We start from the raw sequence: 22,900 nt of genomic DNA on the forward strand, positions 1-22,900 counted from the left end.
GGGGTGCCAGAATCCGACTTCCATGAACGCTACTGAAAGTGGTGTAGTTTGGGAATTAATTCCCAAAGTAGTGTATTTCAAGCAAAAATTGGAGAGAGAAGGTGCAGAATGGTAAAAAATCTAATGCTTCCTGATTAGGACAAACAAAAAACACATAAATTGTCATTTAAGATAGTGGTTCTTAGATTTTTTTAAGTGACAAAAATCATACATTTTGATATTTTTTTGACCAATTCATTAAGTAATTAATTTTCATTTTTAACCCATTTGAGTGAAAATGACCCAATGGAACGGTGAGCTCAAGCAATGCAAACAAGGAAACTTAATAGCATTTCATTTGAAGTCCGCAGGGATATAATATATAATAACGAGGGTATTAAAAAGTGTTTTGACACTATTTCTCGGGATGAGGACCTATATGTTAGGCCATAACTAGCCTGCACTTTGAAATCTATTTCAGTTTGAATTTTGAAAGTGAGTGTGGCGTACCGTGTACGTATCTGCAGAAAGTGAATGAATGGTAATGGGGGAAGAAGGGTGCAAGGTATGTGTTACAGGAGGCAGTGGTTACATTGGTTCCTGGCTCATCAAGAAGCTACTGGCCAAGGGCTACACAGTTCATGCAACTCTCAGAGACTTGAGTTACTACTCTATAATTTCTCTCTCTATACATATGCCTGTTAATTTTGTTGTCTTATGAATTTTGATTTTGAATTTGCAATAACAGAGAATGAGTCAAAGGTTGGCCTCTTAAAGAGCCTTCCACAATCAGAAGGAAAACTGGTGCTGTTTGAAGCTGATATTTACAACCCAAATGATTTTGACCTTGCAATTGAAGGCTGCAAGTTTGTGTTTCATGTTGCTACTCCCATGATCCATGAACCTGGCTCCCAGGTTCGCCTCTTAAGTCTTAATTATATCACTCTTTCTCTCTTTAAAACAACGTATAATAGATTTTAATTTTAACATGTGTACCTGAGTCATGTCATAAATATATATATGCATAGCAGTACAAGGATACTAGTGAAGCGGCAGTTGCTGGAACAAAAAGCATTTTCCTGTCTTGTGTGAGAGCAGGGACGGTGAAGCGTCTCATCTACACCGCGTCTGTTGTTTCTGCTTCTCCATTGAAAGAAGATGGGAGCGGTTTCAAAGATGCAATGGATGAAAATTGCTGGACCCCTCTCAATGATTCCTTGGCATATATATACCGTGACGATCCTTTTCTTAAGGTTAGTTCCCAAGTTTCAAAGAATTTAGATTCATAGTTCTCCTTGATCAGATATCAGGGCCGCGTAATTTTTTTTTTTTTTTTTGCGTACTTGAGGACACTAGCATCAGAGATAAGCATGTAACATAAACCATGTGCCTGGGGTATAAGCTTTATTAAGGATATACTTCTTAGAGAGATTTTAAAGTAAATTTATCTTTAAAGGTAGGATAGAAGCCACCCCAATTTCCCAACACAGTCATTTCTTAATCTATATTCAAGGGATTCGGTTACTCTAACGTGAGTAATTTCAGTGGTTAATGAGAAAATCAATTATTGACATTATAGATATTAGGTGCACGTGAATAATAATAGATTAGGAATGTTTTAAAATACCATCGATTGATTGAAATTACTTATCTTAGCATTGCTCCTTTACAAGAGCCAAATCCAATTCAGAGATACAAATGTCCAAATGTTGACTTTATTATTGTATTGGTCTTAATCTTATATTTGAAGGGCTATACTTATTCAAAGACACTGTCGGAGAGACATGTGCTGAGCTACGGGAACGAAGAAAATGGTGGAGGAATGGAGGTGGTAACACTCACTTGTGGACTAGTGGGAGGTGACACCCTTCTATCTTCTACACCCGCTAGCGGAGTAGTTTGTATCGCTCAGATCATGCAGAATGAAAGGGCGTACATATCACTCAAGTTCCTAAAGGAATTGTTGGGGAAAATTCCTCTTGTACACGTTGATGATGTCTGTGAAGCTCATATTTTCTGCATGGAAAGCACCTCGATCAGTGGAAGATTCTTGTGTGCAAGTTCATATATTTCATTAGAAGAGATGGCTAATCATTACGCTCTTCATTATCCAGAATTCAATGTGAAACAAGAGTAAGTGGCTGATCTTGGTTATTACTATATTTATTATTACTCACTCTTTTTTCGTTTGTTTGTTTTTGAAAGAATTAACACAAAGGACTAAACGGTAGAATTTTAAATTTTTATGAAAACAAATGTTAAACAAGCACATTTTCCATGGAATAACTTTAAAATCAAAACTGATCATGATTATGTAGTCTTAGAATACACAAATTTAGCTTTCTTCCTTTTAGTTGTTAACGGTTTTCATATGAAAATTACATTTCAGATATGAAGATGGGCTGAAGAAGGATATCAAGTGGGCCTCAACAAAGCTGTGTGACAAAGGCTTTGTATACAAATATGACGCCAAGATGCTATTGGATGATTGTATCAAATGTGCAAGAAGGATGGGTGATATCTAGTCTCCATCTACACCCTTGATTGCTATATCTGCTTGTAATACAATATGCACCAGGCGTCTGCCTCATTTCTTCTTGCTCCCTATCTTACTGTTGTTACTATTGTTTTCGCAATTATGATTAAAAAATAAACTCGGCTTCAAATCAATTAGAAAAGTGAATTGACTGCGACTATGAGAGTTTCCAATAGAAAAAGAAAAAAAAAAATAGGAAAATTGAGCAGGGTTGAAAACCTGGATCATAATGGGCTAAGACTCAGTTTGATGGAATTTGACTGTGCTGAACAGATGAATCACTTAAACAACTTGTTTTGACTCTTAATCAGGTGAGAGACATGACACACATTTTGCTAGCTGGTCTCAAGGAGTACCACATTCTTTTATGACAAGTACATAACCAGGGAAATGGATTCCATGCATTCATGCAGTCATGAATTCATACTGTTGATGAAGATCGAATGACTTGATTTTAAATGTAAACCGTTTTATCTTCATCAAACAGTTATGATTGACTCAATGCGTGAATTCTGTGATATTAAGGAAATCTGGATCCTACATACCATTAGGTGGAGAGGTAGAGAGAGGTCATTTTATTGGGTAGAAAATACAAAATCATGGAGATATAAGGTTGACTTGATAGATAAGGGAGAAGAGAGGGGAGAAAGGTTGTAGATTCGAATCCACCCACTAATACAAACTAACAATTAACATTAAGTGATGGGCTAAAAGAAGGCATATGACATGATGCATTGACCATTGATCACAATCAAAATTCTAGATAACAACTATGAGAGGAAAACTCATTCATTTCAGAAATTTCAACCCTGCTTGAACCAATTACAAGAGAAGTAAGAAAACGGTAGACTACAGCTACAAATTATATACGCATTACATCCTAGGTGAAGGTACATTACATACAGGAAAACTCTCCAAACTTGCATGACAGGGATGATTCATTGTCTTGATTTATCAACATGACTTATGATTACCCTTCCATAGTCAGGATCTACGGCTCACCAGTTAATCCAGAACAGACTATGGCTATGCTGTCCTTAGCTCTTACTCTCTCTAACTATCTACGTGGAACTGCAGGGAAGTTCTTATGAAGAGAAAAATTCAGGAATGTTGAAAGGGAAATCCGTGTCAAAATCCCCCTTATCAAGTAAGATATCCAAATCCAGGATTGGGGAGTTGGTGACTGAAGTTGGGGCTGAAACTATCTCAGTGATATCAGATTCTGAGGTTTGTATGTTTCGGCATAATAGTCCAGTGCTGTCCAAGTCGTATGCTGACAAACAGAAAGGGTTTGATTCTGAAGTCGCTGGTGATATGAATACAGGAGAAAAGCTTTCCATGAAATGGTTTTCAATCATGGTGTCGGGTAACATGTTATCCTCATTTTCTGATCCAATTGATGAAGAAGAAAAGGAAAACCATGGGAAGATATCCTCCTTGGTTTCCAATTCCTCTGTTTTGACTTTAAGCTCTGTTTCAAAGGTGAAAATCCCCTCAGGGTTCTGTTGTTGTGTTTTCTCTAGAAGTGGTTGATTCTTTTGGAATTGATTTTCCCCCAAACCTATCTTTATGTTTGATGAGAATGCCTTGTTTAAATGCTTAGCTTGCGTGCATGTATGTCTTCCTCTGTAGGTCACCTCAATTGTTGTTGGGTCTTCATCTGACCTTTGAACTTGTTTTGTTGCTAGACACCCTTGTACATTTCTCTGTGTGCATCTGTAATATCCTCTGCAATGCAAACCACTAGTTGTCAATTTTTCGGTAAAACTAGAAAATAACTTATTTTTATGTTATTAATATAAATATTAGATTGGCAAAGTTATTATGGTCCGAATCCGAATGCCAAATAAAAACCCCTTTTGTTTTATGGCTTGATTTGGAAGTGGGACAAGAAACCTGTATTTTTTTGGGCAAATAGGCACGGTTAAAGAATTAAAATTAAAAAACAATTATTAAAATACATAAAATTGTATTATTTATGTATTTTTTATATTCTTTTATAATTTTTATATTAAATAGTTTGTTAGTTGCAGTGAAGGTTATAGTACAGTTTACTTCCAGAAATAAAAAAAATCAGAAAAATGGATATTAATGATCTATTCTTATCTCATTATGAATTCGATTGCAATTTGCCAAATAGCATGTTACTGCATTTACTTCTGAATTGGAGCACATGAGCTGCCAAACCCACATCCAACATGACACTTTGCAACAAGTTGTTCCGCTTTATAAGAGTGTCAGGTTTCTCCAGTGTACGGATGCATGCATCCCTCTTGCACCACTCGCATAACCTCATTAATATAACACGACACATTTAACAAAAAGCACTAATTTGGATACATTTGAAACTAGCTGACGTGATCCTTTGGATAAGTTTACAGATTGCAAGTCATTTTAAAACACTGGAGGGACTATAACCATTAAAATAAGGAAAGAGAGCATCGTACATGCATATTTAGTTCCCTCATTAAACATCATTAGCTAATTGGCCAGTGGTTGTTCAGTTAGCAGGTACCTAAGGCCTCTGGCACTAACTAAACTATGTTCTCATGCTTCTATGTCATAAAGTTAGAGGGGTGAACCATTCTGTCACATTGAAATCAAATGGCAATTACTATATAAACTTATCCTACAAAAAAAAATGCTAATTAAACTTGTTTAATTTATGACAAGAAAAAGTTAAATGAGAAAAAGAGCTTCAATCTAACCTTGGAAACTTAGCTCCGAGAATATCCTTTTGGCCATATTTTCTCCAGCTATATCCATCATCCAAAGACCCTTCAAGTCCTGTTCTTGAGCAAATCTTCACTTGCTCGGTCCATCTGGGCATGGTCTTTCTGCACCCCACAAATTCAAAAGAGCCCCAGATATTTGAAACCAGAACACAACCTCAACAAGTCACAAAGAAACAAGAACTTGGTAACTTCTGACATTACCTTTTCTTGAAGACAGCTTTGTGCTCAAATTCACGGTCCACGACCTCACTTCTGGGGCTTTCACTATTTGTAAAAGAACAACGGGAATCCATGATGTTGAGACTGGTGGTTTTGGCTTCTCCCACAATAGACCCCCAGTTCAACATGGTGAGTGCTTTCTCATAGGACAAAAGTATTTTCTCAACCAACAATTCATTGGTTTCATGGGATGATGGAGAAGATGAAACCAGATGGTCACTGAGCTGCTTTGTTAGTTCCTTTCCTTGGATTAGTTCATGGATCAGATTAGTGTATTTCCTCTTGGTGCTCTCTTCCATTTTGTGAAAATGAACTAATAACAAGCAACGGCAATGGAATTGCTCTCCTACTTTTAGTTGCAGCTAAGGCCTGTGGTTGCTGAATTGCTCTCAACAAGCCAAAGTGAGCTACTGATATGCCAAATAAGAGGGTGCTTAAGTGAGGAGATATAAGCTACAAATGTGGAAGTGAAGGTGCGTGTGAAATAGACAGATCGAGAGGACTTGCTTGGGGAAGGTGAGAAGAAGAGTGATATATATGTAAGGGTGGGAATTTGAATGGAAAGAAGATAGTTTTGACTAGCCAAACTGAACGAGTTTTCCACAACGTGGGTCCAGAATAGTGGAGAGAATAGTACAGGTTTGACTCTATTTTTTTTTTCTTTTCTCTTTTTATCATATTATTGATAGAAAATATCTATCAGTTTTAATGATGATTTATTTCTATAAAAAAATTTGACTCATTATTAGTATAAAAATTTTCATACAATCACATTTTTCATCCGTGAAACTTGATCATGAGATTTTATTTAATGAAATTAAATTCAGTATGACTTCGAGTCTTTGGAAGTGAGAGTGAGAGTGAAACTGATCTTTTCTTTTCATTTGATGTGCTGACCCTTTCAAACGACTAGTCCAACCCCTTGGGTGGGTCAAGAGAGCCTCACGCGTTGTTTCTTCCTTATGGAACGGACTCAGCAACAACATGGAAAGAAGACCGAAAATTCTTTTGTTGCACCTCATCATTCCCAATCCAATATCTTCTCTGTTGTATCTTCTTTCCTATTTTGAACAGAAATGTTACTTGCGCACAATCTAGTGACATGTTGAGAATGAAAATTATCACACAGACTTAAACCACAGACGAATTTACTCAGTTGTAATTATTCAACTAGCCATAAAGAGATTTCCATATTTAAGTAATAACAACAACATACTACTTAATTAAGGATTATAGATGGTTAAGTAATTGAATTCACTTGGTGAACAGTTTATCTACGAGGGTTTAGGCTGAAAGCAAGTGACATGTCTGGAGTTGAATAGGACTAAACAACAGAAAGGGACGTAATGTAATGTGCATCACATTGCCTAGGTTGATGTTTATGTGCTACGTGAGTCTCATCCCATCCCTGCCCTCCCCATTAATTGGTCCTGCCTTGGGTAGGTGTCTGTCTTGTAATCTGTTAAATGTTAATTAGCAGCGAAGGAAAAAGGTGCTTTTATGAATTCTTGAATTTACTAAAATAGCTTACCGTGTCCCATTCTAATTTAAATTTTACTTAGACAATTTATATAGAGTTGTTGGATTGAAATTTTAATTTCATAATAATTTTTCATATATTTAAATTTTATTTGAACATTTTAGAATACATCAAAATTTTAACTTATCATTGGAGTTAACAGTTTATTAAATTATTTAGATATTATAATAATTTGAATTATTAAATTAGTGATTTTATAAATATGTGGATAAATTTTAAATAAATCATAATATTTTATTTTAATTAATAACTAAGCATAAAAACTATGAAATAAATTATTAAATAATATTTTATGATAAAATATATCTTATCATATATATTTTGTTTTAAAATAACAAATAAGTAGATAAATAAGAAATAATGTATTATATTTATTAAAAAAGTTATTTAAATAATTATCTTTTGTATTTGCCATGAATGATATTTTGATTCCAGCGCTAAACTGTAGTTTATTACATTTTTATAATATGAATATTTTATAAGAAAGGAATTCTACTATACATTTAAAAAAATAATCATAAGTTAATCATTATATATAAAAAAGTGAATAATTATTTTTAAAATATAATTTTTAACTTTTAAATTAACACTACATTTTCTCTTATTTTATTAATTTTCTCTATTTCTACATAAATCAGTGTATATTATTTTAAAAATAAAATTTTCAAATTTTAAATTAATACTGTATTAAGTTTTATTCTATTATTTTTCTCTATTTCTATTTAATAAGTATACAAAAGATAATATTATATTAATAAATAATTGTTTTAAAAAATAAAAATCTTATTGTTATTATTATTTAAATTTTAAAGTTGTTATTGTTATTATTTATATATATTATTATTACTAATTTATTATTAAAGTCTGAATTTATAAAAATAAAAAATTATATATTAATTAAAATTATATATTAATGTTACATCATATTAAATTATATATGGACGACTATTGTGAAATTAAAGTTTTGATTTAACCTTTCAAAAGTGTTGAAGAAAAAATTATATAATTAAATCAAATCAACGACTACTGTAAAATTAAAATTTTAGTCTAAAGGTTACAAAAAGTTCAAGTAAAATTTACATATTTATTAAGATATATAGATTAGCAGTTGACGTATATTTTTATTGTTGGTTTTTGTTATACAAATTATCAAATTCAAAATTCAATTATAATTGAGAAATATCATTCAAAACACTTATAATATTATATATAAATTTTATCCTTAATTTATAAAACAGACTACTGACTTTCTTTAAAAAAACTATTTCAAAGTTCTCTGATAATAATTACTAATATATTTCTTATAATTAGGATAAAAAATATGCACTCATATATATAAAGAATGACCAGTTTAGAAATCAAAATGAGTTTTAAAATCAAGAAATAACAAAATGAAAATAAATTTTAAAATAAAAAAATAGACAATTTTATGGTATATCAAGGCCTGTATTCGTAATATAGGACTATTGGTGTTTTGTTATATGGCATTTTTATTACGTTCTCAAATATCCTCTATGCTGTCACGTAAGTGAACTAACTGCACATTTCCTCAAACTAGATTTCTGAAAAACAAAATCCCAATTTAACTGAAGTACGTTTCGATTATACTGAATACACAACATTACGACGTAGGAATAAACATTAGCATGGGCCACAAAAGAAGTACACATAACAAGCTATCACAGAAGGTCAAAAAAATAATCCAGACCTTGGCCAATTTCCCAGATCGAGATGCCACATCCCCATGAACGAGCTTCCTCTAACCGCAAAGAAATTGACTTCAAAGATGGATAAAATACCACATGCCTGATATCCTTGTCGTCAGTGTAAAAGAAAAAATGCTCCCCACTATTCTTATCCCACTGCAGTTCAGGCCAGTGCTTCTCCAAAAGTGCCAGGTAATCTCTCCCAATAATAGCTCCACCCCCTGCATCTGCATTCTTAACTTTCACTAATATGTAAAATAAATAAACTTTTACAACATAATACCTCATAAAAGCTAAAAAAAAGAAAAGGAATAGTAAGTCCTCTAAATGATCTCAAAGTATCAGAATGGCTCAAAAGGGTGTTCATGTTCCACTCAAGAAATAAAGAATTAATATAAATGATGCCCTAATGGAACATTCCTTTCCCATTCCCCTTCTCCTCCTTGGGCCCCCCTAGTGGAGATCCGTTAGGCACCACTTCAGCAGATCTAGCACCCTGTGCGTATGTGTGTGTGTGTGTGTGCCACTGTGAAAATTGAAATTAACTACAAGTTTAGTTCAAAGGATGAAGGAGGAGGGATTGTCCTGGTACCCAACCTCCTTCATTCCCCTCCAACCAAACATGTAAAGGATTACGAAGACAAGAAACAAAGGAATTACCCCTTGAAAGGGAGAAATCATTTCCATAGAAGTTGATACCAAGAAGTATCTTGGGGGCAAGGCTTTGGGCTCTATTGCCAGAGGTACCGAGAAGCAGCTGTAGAACAATTTGAATCCATTTCAAAGGTGCATTAGGACCAGGATTATGAGGATTAGAGAAATCATATGTCATTAACGAGAATCCATCCACAGCTTCACTTAAAGTCTCAAGATCTTTAGGACCAAAATCATGCTCTTGCAACTTCTCAGAAGGTGGACCTATAACATAGACCAACTGCAGCTGCTGCCCACTAATTTTCTCTGAGCTTATAGAATGCAGTGCATCTCCAAGCTGTTTTACAAACTGCAATGCCTGTGCTTGCAAAAGAAGAATGCACCATATCTATTACTAGAGTGGCCAAATACAAAATGAATACATTTGTCTCACAGAAACATGAAGGATGAATTTACAATGTTTTTCCCCATGGCAATGTATACATGCTAATAGAGTTGAGTTATCAAGAACAAAACTGTCACAGATGAAGGTGAAAAAATAGTAATGGTATGCTTCCAAATTGAAGAGAACTTAATTATGTGATCCATGTTTCAAGTGGGAAAGGAACCATCTCAGTCATTACTGAAACAACAACAATTGTGATGTAACCATATAATGACTAACCTTGTGGTTAGATTAATATGTGCTTTTTGTATATGTTTTATTATTTTTCTTATTTTGAACTCTTTCTCTGCTGTACAAGGGGCTGCAATCTGCACCCTATCCTGTCATATCTTGTCATGTACTTGCTTCTTCTTTAATATATATACAATAGTCTCACCTGAGAGAGATTAGTTGAGTTCTCCGAAATAGAGTTCATAGTTTTAACTGTCACCTTTAAACAATCAACAGATTGGAGAAGTCTTTATAGCTTAGTTCATGAATCAAAGGCAGAGTTCCATATTATAACTTCGCTGTATAATAAGTACTGTAAAAGATTCAATAGAACAAATGCTCACCAAATTCCGCATGCTTGGATCATGCAAGATACCATAAGCTGCCCACCTTGACCAAGATTCCAAAACAATACCATCATATCCCATTTCCCTACAGAAGAACATTCACATGAAAAGCAAATCAAAGCACAAAGGGAGTGCTTCATATATGGATCTGATTTATCTGAAGGCTTGCTTCCATGAACAACTTCTGATACTCATGCAGTATATGGGTAATGGGTTTGCTATAGGGAGAGAATCTCACTACCATAAAGCCTTTAGCTGGGTAAAGAAAGCAATAATACCCCCACAAAACCATGTTCTGGTAAAATAAAAAATGGGAAAATTACAAGAAAAAGGAATTATTGGCAAAGACATTCCTGGTTTACGAACAAATCACGCCAATATTCAAGTCAATTAGTGTTTGAACATCATTAACCAATTGAGTGGTCAGTTGACTTCATCCTAAACTAGAAATATCAATATCAAGAATTCCTTTTGCAGAAGGCACCAAGAGACAAATCCGAACATTCATTCTCACAGTCGATGATAATAAAAAACAGTATAGCTAAATTAGAGACCATGAGAAGCTTATAAAAGCAAAAACAAGACCTTTTTAGCATTCAGGAAATAACTCTGTTCTCATACTGCCATTAGCCTAAAACAGGTAATTTGAAAAATAATTAGAGGCTTACTTGCACTCTGTTACTATAAGGTTAATGGCTTTGTTCCTTTGTTTTTCCTTTCCCAACAGCACTGCTGGTGATGCTTCCAGAACAACTCTAGGCAAAATCTAAATGCCATGAAAAAAATGGATGGTTTGATGAGGTCAGTAGTTACACAAAGAAAAGCATAACAATAAACCTAAGACAATTAAACAAGTGTTAGGTTCGACAAGTTAATGATATCATAAAATAGGGTTAGTCACATTTGTAGCTAGTTCAAGGTCCAAATCAGACTACTTGGGAAGAGGGTTAAAGTAAGCGACAACCTTACCCTTTGTTTGCTTGAGAGGAAAGAAAATAAGGGGAGAAAAAAATTTGAAATTTGAATGGGAGTAAAGAAAATTTTGAATTTTTGGTTTTAAAAATAAAATTTTCTCTCTTCAAACAAATAAAAGAAAATGCACTGTTGTCCATATTTTCTCTCCTCTCTATTTTCTTTTCTCTCATCAGCCATTCCACATAACTCACCAGTCGGTAGGAAAGCTTAACATTAAAGGATCCATCTAACTTTTTATACATAGTTTTCACAAACAAATGCCAAAAAAATAGAAATAAATCCTATGTACGTACAAAAAAGTATATTTCTTTTGTATTATATTAATTACATAAAAATGAATTTAAATTATAATTGAATATCACACACACACACATTTCTTTTGTATTATATTAATTACACAAAAATGAATTTGAACTATAATTGAATATCACACCCACACCCACACACACACATATATAGCCCAGAGCTGCATAACATGGGTTCCATTCCATCATAAACTTACAAAGCATTAAGCATTCAACATGTTCCATATTATGTGTACAGGTGGTAGCAGTAGACAGATCGAAATTCAAAGGATTGATTTCTGAGATATCAAAATATAAATAAAGAAGCAAAGCTATAGGCCAAGTGATAATAATGTGCTTATAAAGAAGAAGCAAAGCTATAGGCCAAGTGATAATAATGTGCTTATAAAGAAGAAGCAAAGGAACAAAGCTAAAGGAAAATACACATATAACTAATATCTCATTGTCAGCTGTTGATGACTTGAGGTCACATTCTGTCTGAACTCTGAGCTAACCTTTAAAGGATTAGTTGTGGTCTAATAACTAATTTGGGAGTGATTGAGCACAAGGCACAGAGCAATCCTACTGACCGAGCATTACTCCCATTAGCTAACCCATACATAACTCCTCAATTTAGCTCTACTTTCTAGTTTACAAATCCAAAATTAAGATTGTCATCAAGTAAATAGCTTTCAAAATGAAAATAAGATATTTACAATAACTTTTTGGATAAAAAGGGGCAGTTAATTGGATATGATGAAATGAAAAAAAGTTTAAAAGTAGAGAACTTATTCATTTTACCAAAGCTTCTCCTGCCTTTTTAAGCTCTGAGATCCATCCTCTGTCAGCATTATGTCTCCCCTCTAGAACTAAGCTAGTCTGTTGGCTGCGAATAACAACTGATGAAGCAAACCCATAAAGCGATATAATAAAAACTCACTAAAAAAACAAAACCAAGGACTTATAATCAAGTATTCACTAGAATTTCATTGTAGTGCATAAATTGCAAACATATATGAGGATTAAAATATTCTGCTGACCCTCAAGGAGGCTGCGATGTCAGTTCAAATCAACCCTTAATATTTCATTTCCAAAAGGAAGGCATCTCAGGTCATAATTTGTAGTATAAAGAAGGGTAAATAAAATAACAAGACTTTGGAAACCAAAATTAAAGCTGCGAGAAATTTTTGGATGCTTGCAAATACATTTGAAAGCTCTGATGAACTGACCCAAGGATAGTTTGGACTGAGAGGTCTTAAATATGCCCCCACCCATCTATTTCTTCAAAAGTCATTTAGGACTGAAGTACATACCTCTTTAGATCATACCAAATGGGTGATAAATGTGTGAACTTAGAGTTGAACCTTTTTGCCAATTCATAACCTCGAGAATTCCTGTCATAATTAACATTTTTTGAACATGCAAAAGGATTGCAGACACAATAGATCAGAAAATTGAATTTTCACTATGAATACAAAGCAATATAACTATGAAAATGATAGGGGTTAGGAAACAAATTGGATAGTACTTAGTAGAGGATATGAAGTGGTTTTTACCAGAAAGAAGACTCATAATACTGTAACAATCAAAACCATAACTTTCAAATTGTGAAATTTCAATAGATTTTAAATCGTTAAGGGTTGGATGAAGCAATTGCTTACTGTACTTCTTTGTTTCTACCAGCTAAAATTAAAGATAGAATAGCAACTTTAAGAATCCTGCAGACTAATGAACTATATCATAGGAATGTGTCTCTACCATCTATGCTAATGTATAAAACTAATACTCCTATATCAACAATCAACAATATTTTAAAAGTCTCAAGGGTTGAGTGAAAATCAATTACTTAACATAATTCTTTGTTTCAACCAGCTAAAATCATAAAGTTGAAATTTTAATAATCATGCCGATTAATGAACTGCATTATAGGAATTAGGAACACATGTCTGTTTCATCTATATGCTAATGTATAAAGCCAAATAGCTAATACACCTGATGATCTCTCAATGTTTTTTTCAAAAAAAAAAAAAACTTACCACCACCACAACTAAACCTATTCTCTCTCAAGTCTGAATTCCCTTTATTTATCCCACTCACCTCCTACTGTTAAAGACCTTTAAAAATGTTTTCTTTACAAATAGAGATATTTGAGCCAATTTATGCAAATTAGGAGTAAATTATTATACAATCAAGTGTTAATATAAAATTTAAATCTTCTGTTCACCTGCAATGCAGGTGCCAGTGCCACCAGTACAGAATTATTCATTTGACAATAATGTACAAAGTAATGCACTTTCATTCATATTACCACACAACCCTAAGCAAAGATCGGATATGGCCAGTTTAAAGTTATTAGCACTTGACACTCGGAATCAAGAGCTCAAAGACTTCTTTTATGTTATCATATTATAATCGAAAAAATAAAAGATCACATTACGTGAAACAAATTTAGCTCCTTATTTAGCATAGAATATTGCATGTCAAGTACCAAATTCATGATTCATCTAAGAAATTGCTAAAATTAATATACAAAAAACATAAATTACCAGGGAGTAATGTAGCCAAGCACAGGATAAGTATAATGGCGCTGAGACGAATTTCCTGATACTTTTGAATTTTCCTAATCCATTATAAATTTACAACATTAGATACTAAAATCAAAACTGGAGATTTGCTTCACCAACAATCACTAAATATTGATTAGAAAAAAAATGAAGAGAATTGGGCGGAACTTACGGCGAGTATATGTTGGCAATTAGCATGAGTTGTGACAAGGCCTTGCGAAGGAGAAGATTGTCTGAAGCGATAACGATAAGTGACGATAGCGATGATGGACGATACGATGAAGAACGCAACGAGTTTTCTGCGACCGGAAGCTGAGTTGAGCCGTCGGGAAGATGATTCGGCTCGGTTTTCCCGACGACCGCCACTCGGGGCTGATCGCTTCTTCGCCATCACGCCCGACTAGGTCTTCTAACACCGCAAACGACAGCGTAGTGCCTCCTATCGTGCGATTTGTGAAAAGAAAAAGAAAAAGATAAACATTCATTTTGGTGACTTTCAAATATGAAAAATTCAAATTTAGTTATAGAATATCATAAAAGAATGTGATAAATGAATCATGTCATTAAATTTATTAGATGATTTTATCATGATAATTTTTAAAATTCAATTTTAGAATAAATTATTTTTAAATTAAGTTACACATGATCAATTTATCATTAAATATTTATTTTAAGTAAAATACTGTCTTGTGCTATATAGTTTGAACTGCATAATCGATTTCAATGAATCCTAATAATGCCTTGTATTAGTAGTTTTTTTCTTTTTTTTTTCATTTGGGAGGATGCTAGTAGTTCATTGATGTATTTGGTCATATCCTGAAATCTTATCTTCATCTCGTTATTTTATGATGATGGGATTTTTTTTAGTGGGTGATGAATGATGATGCATGATGGAATAGTTGAAGATTTTAATTCTTATTTCTTGTCCTCCATCATTTAGAAAGAAAAAAAAAAAGAAATACAATGTCCAAATAATTTTAATATTGATGGTAGTGTAGAGAACAAATCATTAGATACAATAGAGTTATAAGATTATCAAATACATTTACAAGGTTAACTTGCACTAAAAGGTAAAGAGAAAAAAGAAAAAAGTTATGTATTTTTTTTTCATTAACAAAAAATTAATAGTTAATAATTAAAAATTAATATTTATTCTGATAAAAAAATCATTAAATAAAGTGAAATATTTAACTTGAAATACACAAGTTACCATGTGAGACAAAAATACAATTATTCTTTGTTTTTAAATAGGATTAAAATGATAATTTTGAAATAATAATATTTTTATTTTATTTTAGGACATAATTTTAACCTTTTTTTTACTAATTCAAATCATGAAATTTATCTTATTTGAATCACTTACATGAATATGAGACCTAATTAACGTTCGGAAAAAAGATAAACATAAACACAATAAAAAATATATAAAAATGAATTTCACAAATAACCATAAAAGAATATGATATTAATCTCACAACATAAATGACTTCTGAAAATTTAAATCTAATAAAATATCAATCCATCCATTTTATTTAAATTAGGGAGAAGCACTCCGATTCCATGCCTCTTTATATTTTTAAAATGAAACTAAAATAAAAGTGAGAGGATGAGATTAAATAGCAAATAGGAGAACAAAATGAATTATGATATGAAAAAAGTGAGATGAATAGTTACATATAATTTGAAGCTTCATCATCATTATAGTCATCTACCACCCTCATCGAAGGCAAGTATCCAATCAGAATTTTTTTTTTTCTATTTCACCACTCAGATTAGTTCCACATATTTTGCAATTGTATATTTGAGTTAATTTTAATACCTTGCAATATTTTCACAATCTAAAAAATTGAAAAAAATTAATAGTTGTTATTACAATTTCAACTTTATAACAAAATTTGTCTAATGTCACACACGTACATTAAGACTTATATATTTCATAAAATTTTAATATTTGTAGTTAAGTAATTTAAGTTATGTTTTAAAGTATTTTTTAATCGTCAAATGTGATGTATAATTTTTTTCCTAAAATTAAATTAAGTTAACTATCTGTAATCATTACACTACATTTTATGTTACATAAATTTCAAATAATACTTAATAAACATAAATTAAAATAACAAATTTAGAATTTTAAAACATAATAACTGGCTATTCCATAAAAAAAAATAATAACCGACTCATGCACACTAGTTTTTTCATAAAAAAATTAAAAAGAATATCAAGAATGCAATTTTAAGTCTTTCAATATATATATATATATATATATATATATATATATATATATATATATATATATTTACTTTACTTTTAACTGTTTAACTAGTGCTCTTGGATATCTTTTAGCATTTGTCCGTTTAAAAATAGGAAAAGAGATTCCTTCGTTTGGAGATAAAAAAGAATGTAACATTTTTCCCCTTCTCTGTCCGAGATTGATAAATTTTCGAGTCCTATCCTGAAATCTGGATCTATTTGTTGTGAGAGTGGAAGCAAAGCATGCATAATGAACCAAAAACTCTTAAGGGAAGACATTTTTTATAAAATTGTATAAAAGGGAGTAGCTGCATGGAAATTGTAATTGAGTTGCAGAAATGATGAAAATAGTGCATCTCATTTTGCATCTGAAAATGTGAGGTACGTTTCCGTTTTTTTTTATTTTTAAAGGCGTACCTCTCCTTATTATTGACAATATATAATTAATTTGCTACAATTCATTAGTAACAAAAAAGAGAGACAAGACATTCTGAAATTTTAATTCTAAAAAATATCGATCCATCCATTTTATGGGAAGTGAGGCTCTCTCTCTCTCTCTCTCGCTAGAGACTATACGAAAATTTTGAAATAACTAGTAAAAAAATTTAAAGTAACATTGTTAATGAATTGAGGTGAAGGAATTGAAAAATATCATATATGTTTAAGTTGAATCGTCACTGTTGTAGAATTCCTGTTGCATGATGCAACAATGCAACACGTATGAAACCGAAAGACAATGGTGTTTGAATGACACGTGAAAAGAATTGGGGGCGAAAGAGGTGGTGAGGGGCGCCGCCACCGGTGTAAAGAAATGTGGCTGCCACTCGCAACCCCTGCTGCATGCAACCGCACATTTGGCCGTCGCACTAACAAATCATACCAGTTCTGTTACGTTTTTCATTTCTTTTTCTTTTTACACGTGCGACCAGGTGGTCATGAACAATAATAATGTGGACCCGATTCCAATTATATGACGAAAATGCCCCCGCCTAAGCTCCTAACAAATGTGGCATTTATGTTTTGAGTAGACTAATCTACTTGCAAATTTAATACATTTTATAATTTTACTTTGACATTTTACCCCTACTTTTTTGTGCTTTACGAGTCCCACCTGCTTTCTAAGTCCACTTCGTGTTATTTTGGATGTGTCATATGTTTAATTTTGGATAGATACTGATGGATGAATAATTTTCCTTTTTTTATTAATAAAAATACTAAATATTTATATTTTTAACATACTAGTATATTTATTTTTTACTTAATACTTATTTTATAAACTATAAATATTTAGAGAATTGATAAGATAATTTTATAAAAAGAAACAATATTGCTCCCGTTTGATTTCCCATCCCTAATGTATGTTTTAGTTCCATGTTAAATCAATCTAAATCTTAGTATTAACTTAATCATGTTTCCCATCCCTCACACGCAAATTACTCTTATTTTTTTTATCATACAAATTACTCGTATTTGATTTCTCATTAGTAACAACTAGAGTATGGAGAAAAAAGGAAAATCAAAAGGGTATTTTCGTCCATGAAAAAAGTTATTTTGTTTGAAGTTTAGGGACCCCACGTGAGCATATTCTCTCATGGTCCTTTCCCTCATTTATTAGCACTTCTCTTCCCCACTTTTCTAAACATATTTCTGTAAAAAACATGCACACAGAGTAGTTATCAGAGACAGAGAGAAAGAAAGGTCCCTGCATCTGATCTGAACACTTAAAAAAATTAGATTATTTTATTCACCGTGTTGGTTCTGAGTCTCTGGTAACCAATTGTTGCACTATAAATATTCTTGCCAATAGTGGTTCTGTTCTGTACATTCATTGCTTACTTGCCTCTCCGGGTAAATACATGCATTTTCATATTCTCTGTTTTTTTTTTTTGTTCTGCTTCTTCTCTGTGCTTGTGAATAATTTTTTGTTCAGCTCCTTGAATTTCCTAACCATGCAACAAGTGTCAAACACTGGAATCAGGTTGCTAAAATTTTCATTTCAGTTATTTACTTCCCACATTCCACGTACTTTTGCTCCTTTGATCTTAAGCTTTCTCATTTTATGGCTATAATTAACAAAGTTCTTCTCCCCCTCTCTTTATAGGTATTATTTTTTTTAGAATTTTGATGGGATTTTGGTTTGATGCATCTCATGCTTGCACACGTACACGAGCACTCTGGTTGTGATTCCTCAATTTCCTTGGCTTTTGGTCGGTGTTGTTTTTCTTTTTATTGTTAAAAAAAACTATTCATGAAACTACTTTTCATTCTTCAGTTTCTCTTTCTTCTTTAAACAAGTGATGGTTTGCAAGATATTTTTTTATTAAAATCATTTTTATATTTGTATACCTTAGTTTTATGCACACACTACACTTTCTTTATACATTATTTGAATTGAAGCATTCACAATAAGTAGGTAAGAAGTAAGTCTGGCCTGCACTTTCAATTTTTTTATCTAGTTTAAGTCCGGCAAAAAAAAAGTACTAGCAACGCCACCCCCCCTCTTTTTTGAGGCCTCAGCCTATATATTTAACGAGAAGAATATGTTGGTAATATAATATTACATCGGTAATTCCGAGGTACTTTACCTTGTATGGTGCTTTTATTTTGTTTGGTACTTTGTGTGTGTGGATGGGGTTAATAGTGTTTGGTATACAACTATTTATTATTTAATAGTAGTGTACTTATGTTGGAGGAAGTCTGTGAGAAAAAAATAGTAGTGTATTTATGTTGGAGGAAGTCTGTAAGAAAAAAAAATTTGGAAGAAGTCCTTTTCTTTTTCAATTTTCCTTCCTACAATATCGGTTGAAAGCTTGATCTCTTAAATATGCGACAATTCCAAGAAAATCATGTACAACTTTAGATGTAACCCTTACTAAGGAATTTAGTTGGGGTACTGTTTCATTTCATAAAAGAATACTATCACATTATTGTTTTGCAATTGCAAATTAAAGAATAATTTTACTTGTTGAGTAACATCGGTTTACAATTTGTTTTACTCAATTATATATATAACTTTTGACAAACCTAAATTTTCATAATACAGGATGTCTTTTGTTCTCATTTTCAAACTACAATATAACTTGTTTCTCCCTCTTTACGTATCCTTGTTCGCTAACTTTTCTACCCTTATAAACCGATACTGTCTCCATGTGCACATACGACAAATAGAGAGCTAGTAAATGCCTTTATTCAGAATCATAGAATTCAACGAACATTACATGTTTTTCCCTCATATTCATCTGGTCCAATGGTTTGAATCGTCACTATTTTTCCAATAAGCACGGTCTCGAGCTTAACTATGTTTTGGCTTTGGTCGTAGCACATACCACATAACGATGCTTTCGTCTATACCTTAACGTAGGAGTTGCGTTCATTGATAGGTAAACTAATTTCACTACGAGTGTATTGGAAGTTTCAACATCTTTAAGAATGTCCTCGTTGATAACAAGAAAAATGGTTGTTGTCCGTTTTCTTATAATATCTTATGTTAATACGTTGGACTTGTTTGAAAGACCACAACACAACATATCAAGCTTCGATATCTGATTATTCATAATCTACAGAGACCAAGTACAGTGAAGGATCTAGATATCTGACATAAAAATTTACAAGCATGGCTTACACTGCAGTTGCCATGCCTACCTCTCCAGCAGCTACCTCGGCAACTGTAGACATTGCAAAAGAGCATAACGGTCTTCGCCGCTCGCAATCCAGCAAAGAACTACACACACGTGCCGTTATGCGGAGGTCTTATTCTGACAACCACCTATGTTGCTCCATCAATCGCGTACAAGCCACATCAGTGCCACCAAAACTTAAGAGCAATCAACCAATGGGGATTTCACCATTTCAATTTTCAGGCTCCATTCTTCCAAATTCACTGCGCTCCTTCTTGTTTGACCCAGAAACAAGCAATGATCTAGTTGTGGAGGAGAAGGTGGTAAGCATTGAGGAAAACATGGTAGAAAGCAGCAAGGAAGAGATAGTGAATAGAGCCAACTGGGTAGAGAGGCTTATGGAAATCAAGAAACATTGGAGAAACAGACTGCCCAAAGAAAGCATGAATACAGATGCGATATGCAACGACAATACGTATGATGAATGTGAATGTGATGGGGATGGAGATGACAATGTTTGTGTGGTGGGTGAAGATGAAGATGAGCAGGAAGTGACATATGATCGTGACTCATTCTCAAGCTTTCTGGTTCAAGTGCCATGGTCTGATACCAAACTATACTCTCAACTCGCTTTCCTCTGCAACATGGCCTATGTAATACCCCAAATCAAGGTAAGCATTCACCCCCAATGGTAGGATAATTTATCAGATTTCTTGCATATTTAATTAGTAATATAAGAGTTCGAGTGTGTTTTTTTATTTTCCTCTTTCCATGTATGAATGAAAAAAGAATCACAAACAAACAACTTCTGCCAATCACTTTGCAGGCTAAGGACTTGCGAAGATACTACAGCCTTCAATTTATAACATCTTCTTTAGAGAAGAAAGCTGAAGTGGCCAAGTTAAAAGTGCAACTTAATCAGGACTCCACTTGCGTTCCTGTAGATGACTCGGTAGCCTCTCAAGATGTATCAAAGAAAGACAAAGATAATACAAAGAAGCCTCAAATCAAACTAGCTTATGATATTGCTGCCTCAGCAGCCTCTTATGTCCAATTACGAGCTAAGGATCTTTTGCACCGTGCTGCTAAGTCACAAGACACACAACAGACTGAAAATGAAGATTCTAATGAAAGAGAAGACTTGCCGGGGCGAGAAGAGCTAGAAGGCACTTCGCGAGGTTACAAATCAGAGGTTGCAGCTTATGTTGCAGCGTCCACAATGACAGCAGTGGTTGCAGCAGGGGAGAAGGAAAAACAAGAAACAGCAAATGACCTCCAGTCACTTCATTCCTCACCTTGTGAATGGTTTGTTTGTGATGATCCCGGCAATTACACTCGATGCTTTGTAATTCAGGTAATTCCTTAATCACTCCTTGCTATCCTGATTTCTACCACAAGGTTATATATTTTGTTCTATGTTGCAGGGCTCAGACTCCCTGGCATCTTGGCAAGCAAACCTCTTCTTTGAGCCCACCAAATTCGAGGTAAGAACAATTCTTATTTCATGGAGACATTCATTGCATTCATTGTGCAGTTGCAATTTTCAAATGTTGATTTTGTAATAAAAACACCAAACCACTTGTGATCCATTATTCTCTTATAGGGCACAGACGTACTTGTTCACAGAGGAATTTATGAGGCCGCAAAAGGAATATACAAGCAATTCATGCCAGAAATAATGGAGCATTTGAAGAGACATGGGGATCGTGCAAAGCTTCAGTTCACTGGGCACTCCCTTGGGGGTAGTCTCTCTCTTCTGGTTCATTTGATGCTATTGACTAACAAGGTTGTGAGTCCCTCCACTCTTGGACCAATAGTGACTTTTGGCTCACCGTTTGTATTCTGTGGAGGGCAACAAATAATCGATGAGCTAGGCCTGGATGAGAGCCAAATCCACTGTGTGATGATGCATAGAGATATTGTTCCCAGGGCCTTCTCCTGCAATTACCCAAACCATGTAGCTCTAGTCCTTAAGCGCTTACACACCTCATTTCGGTCACATCCATGTCTGCTAAAAAATGTAAGTAAGCATCATCTTTCTGGCAAGGCCTCGTGGGACAAAAGTCATAAACCCATAATGAACATACCTAATTTAAATTATGAAATTTAACTATACTCACCACTGATGAGTAAGATATTCATTCATTTTCTTTGGATTCTTTTTTTGTTTTTCAGAAGCTGTTGTACTCACCACTGGGTAAAATATTCATTCTCCAACCCGATGAGAAGACATCTCCTCCGCATCCTTTACTCCCTCGAGGAAGTGCCTTCTATGCCCTGGACAATACTAAATGTGGATACTCTCCAAGTGTTCTTCGAACCTTCCTGAATCAACCACACCCTATTGATACACTAAGTGATCCAACGGCATATGGTTCAGAAGGCACAATCCTAAGAGACCACGACTCCAGCAACTACCTCAAAGCCATCAATGGAGTGTTGAGGAAACATTCAAAGATTATCGTCGGCAGAGTGAGGAAGCAAAGGATTAATCAGTTGTGGCCTCTGTTGACATCACCATCTCCACACTCTAGGAGCCATGAACAGAACTCGGAGAGATGCAGCTTGAGGACAAAGGAGATAGTTACAGGGGTTTAATTTAAAGAAAAAGCGTTTCTTTTGAGGTTCCCACAGATCATGATCAAATTAATTAAAATCATGGAATTAATTAGCAAACTACATCATTTTATTCTATGTACATCCCTAAATAACTAGTGTATGTATCCATTACTCCATATTTGAATACCTTGTGCATATACATGTCGATAATTCTTATAGAAAATAGAACAAAATTGTCTACTGATTTTTGCATGAAGCAATCTAGTACTATCTTGTTACT

General features: G+C 33.6%; 4 protein-coding genes across 8 annotated transcripts; 2 read left to right on the forward strand and 2 right to left on the reverse strand.

The window, feature by feature from the left end:
- Nucleotides 1–387: 387 nt before the first annotated feature.
- On the forward strand, nt 388–4,190 carry LOC114407797 (putative anthocyanidin reductase). 3 transcript variants are annotated; one of them, XM_028371047.1, is made up of 6 exons: nt 388–641; nt 728–894; nt 1,008–1,232; nt 1,730–2,112; nt 2,369–2,538; nt 3,593–4,190. In XM_028371047.1, exons 1-5 carry the CDS (start codon nt 518–520, stop codon nt 2,502–2,504), a joined length of 1,035 nt encoding a protein of 344 aa, XP_028226848.1. In that variant the 5' UTR covers nt 388–517; the 3' UTR covers nt 2,505–2,538; nt 3,593–4,190. The 3 variants fall into 3 exon arrangements, with proteins under 3 accessions (XP_028226848.1, XP_028226847.1, XP_028226849.1); XM_028371046.1 differs by lacking the exon at nt 3,593–4,190 and having other exon boundaries at nt 2,369–2,662; XM_028371048.1 differs by lacking the exon at nt 3,593–4,190 and having other exon boundaries at nt 390–641; nt 1,011–1,232; nt 2,369–2,662.
- LOC114407796 (probable WRKY transcription factor 46) lies at nt 3,189–6,119 on the reverse strand. Its single transcript, XM_028371045.1, has 3 exons — nt 5,452–6,119; nt 5,224–5,352; nt 3,189–4,243 (listed from the first exon to the last, which is right to left on the reverse strand). Exons 1-3 carry the CDS (start codon nt 5,766–5,768, stop codon nt 3,601–3,603), a joined length of 1,089 nt encoding a protein of 362 aa, XP_028226846.1. The 5' UTR covers nt 5,769–6,119; the 3' UTR covers nt 3,189–3,600.
- Nucleotides 6,120–8,524: 2,405 nt separating this feature from the next.
- On the reverse strand, nt 8,525–14,660 carry LOC114407798 (chitinase domain-containing protein 1). 3 transcript variants are annotated; one of them, XM_028371052.1, is made up of 8 exons: nt 14,367–14,660; nt 14,177–14,250; nt 12,944–13,024; nt 12,432–12,516; nt 11,040–11,137; nt 10,369–10,456; nt 9,376–9,727; nt 8,525–8,936 (listed from the first exon to the last, which is right to left on the reverse strand). In XM_028371052.1, the coding sequence occupies exons 1-8, from the start codon at nt 14,583–14,585 to the stop codon at nt 8,689–8,691; spliced, it is 1,245 nt and encodes a 414-aa protein (XP_028226853.1). In that variant the 5' UTR covers nt 14,586–14,660; the 3' UTR covers nt 8,525–8,688. The 3 variants fall into 3 exon arrangements, with proteins under 3 accessions (XP_028226853.1, XP_028226852.1, XP_028226851.1); XM_028371051.1 differs by having other exon boundaries at nt 8,525–8,942; XM_028371050.1 differs by having other exon boundaries at nt 8,525–8,948.
- Nucleotides 14,661–18,088: 3,428 nt separating this feature from the next.
- On the forward strand, nt 18,089–22,838 carry LOC114407800 (phospholipase A1 PLIP1, chloroplastic-like). Its single transcript, XM_028371056.1, has 6 exons — nt 18,089–18,292; nt 20,008–20,732; nt 20,888–21,415; nt 21,486–21,545; nt 21,665–22,081; nt 22,237–22,838. The coding sequence occupies exons 2-6, from the start codon at nt 20,058–20,060 to the stop codon at nt 22,657–22,659; spliced, it is 2,103 nt and encodes a 700-aa protein (XP_028226857.1). The 5' UTR covers nt 18,089–18,292; nt 20,008–20,057; the 3' UTR covers nt 22,660–22,838.
- Nucleotides 22,839–22,900: the final 62 nt, after the last annotated feature.

This window comes from Glycine soja, chromosome 3 (assembly GCF_004193775.1).
Source record: "Glycine soja cultivar W05 chromosome 3, ASM419377v2, whole genome shotgun sequence".
NCBI classification, from domain to species: domain Eukaryota; kingdom Viridiplantae; phylum Streptophyta; class Magnoliopsida; order Fabales; family Fabaceae; genus Glycine; species Glycine soja.

What these genes read in the sequence shown, in the direction of transcription:
- LOC114407796 (XM_028371045.1), bottom strand. Translation starts at nt 5,768, where the DNA reads ATGGAAGAGAGCACCAAGAGGAAATACACTAATCTGATCCATGAACTA. An exon ending in AAAGCTGTCTTCAAGAAAAG is followed by an intron (nt 5,353 to 5,451) that starts GTAATGTCAGAA and finishes TGTGGGGTGCAG; the next exon opens with AAAGACCATGCCCAGATGGA. An exon ending in CTCGGAGCTAAGTTTCCAAG is followed by an intron (nt 4,244 to 5,223) that starts GTTAGATTGAAG and finishes TTTGCATTGCAG; the next exon opens with AGGATATTACAGATGCACAC.
- LOC114407797 (XM_028371047.1), top strand. Translation starts at nt 518, where the DNA reads ATGGTAATGGGGGAAGAAGGGTGCAAGGTATGTGTTACAGGAGGCAGT. An exon ending in TCCATGAACCTGGCTCCCAG is followed by an intron (nt 895 to 1,007) that starts GTTCGCCTCTTA and finishes ATATATGCATAG; the next exon opens with CAGTACAAGGATACTAGTGA. An exon ending in GTGACGATCCTTTTCTTAAG is followed by an intron (nt 1,233 to 1,729) that starts GTTAGTTCCCAA and finishes TTATATTTGAAG; the next exon opens with GGCTATACTTATTCAAAGAC.
- LOC114407800 (XM_028371056.1), top strand. Translation starts at nt 20,058, where the DNA reads ATGGCTTACACTGCAGTTGCCATGCCTACCTCTCCAGCAGCTACCTCG. An exon ending in CTCGATGCTTTGTAATTCAG is followed by an intron (nt 21,416 to 21,485) that starts GTAATTCCTTAA and finishes TCTATGTTGCAG; the next exon opens with GGCTCAGACTCCCTGGCATC. An exon ending in TTGAGCCCACCAAATTCGAG is followed by an intron (nt 21,546 to 21,664) that starts GTAAGAACAATT and finishes ATTCTCTTATAG; the next exon opens with GGCACAGACGTACTTGTTCA.
- LOC114407798 (XM_028371050.1), bottom strand. Translation starts at nt 14,585, where the DNA reads ATGGCGAAGAAGCGATCAGCCCCGAGTGGCGGTCGTCGGGAAAACCGA. An exon ending in AAAAGGCAGGAGAAGCTTTG is followed by an intron (nt 11,138 to 12,431) that starts GTAAAATGAATA and finishes CATGGCATTTAG; the next exon opens with ATTTTGCCTAGAGTTGTTCT. An exon ending in TGATTTCTCCCTTTCAAGGG is followed by an intron (nt 8,949 to 9,375) that starts GTAATTCCTTTG and finishes TGAAAGTTAAGA; the next exon opens with ATGCAGATGCAGGGGGTGGA.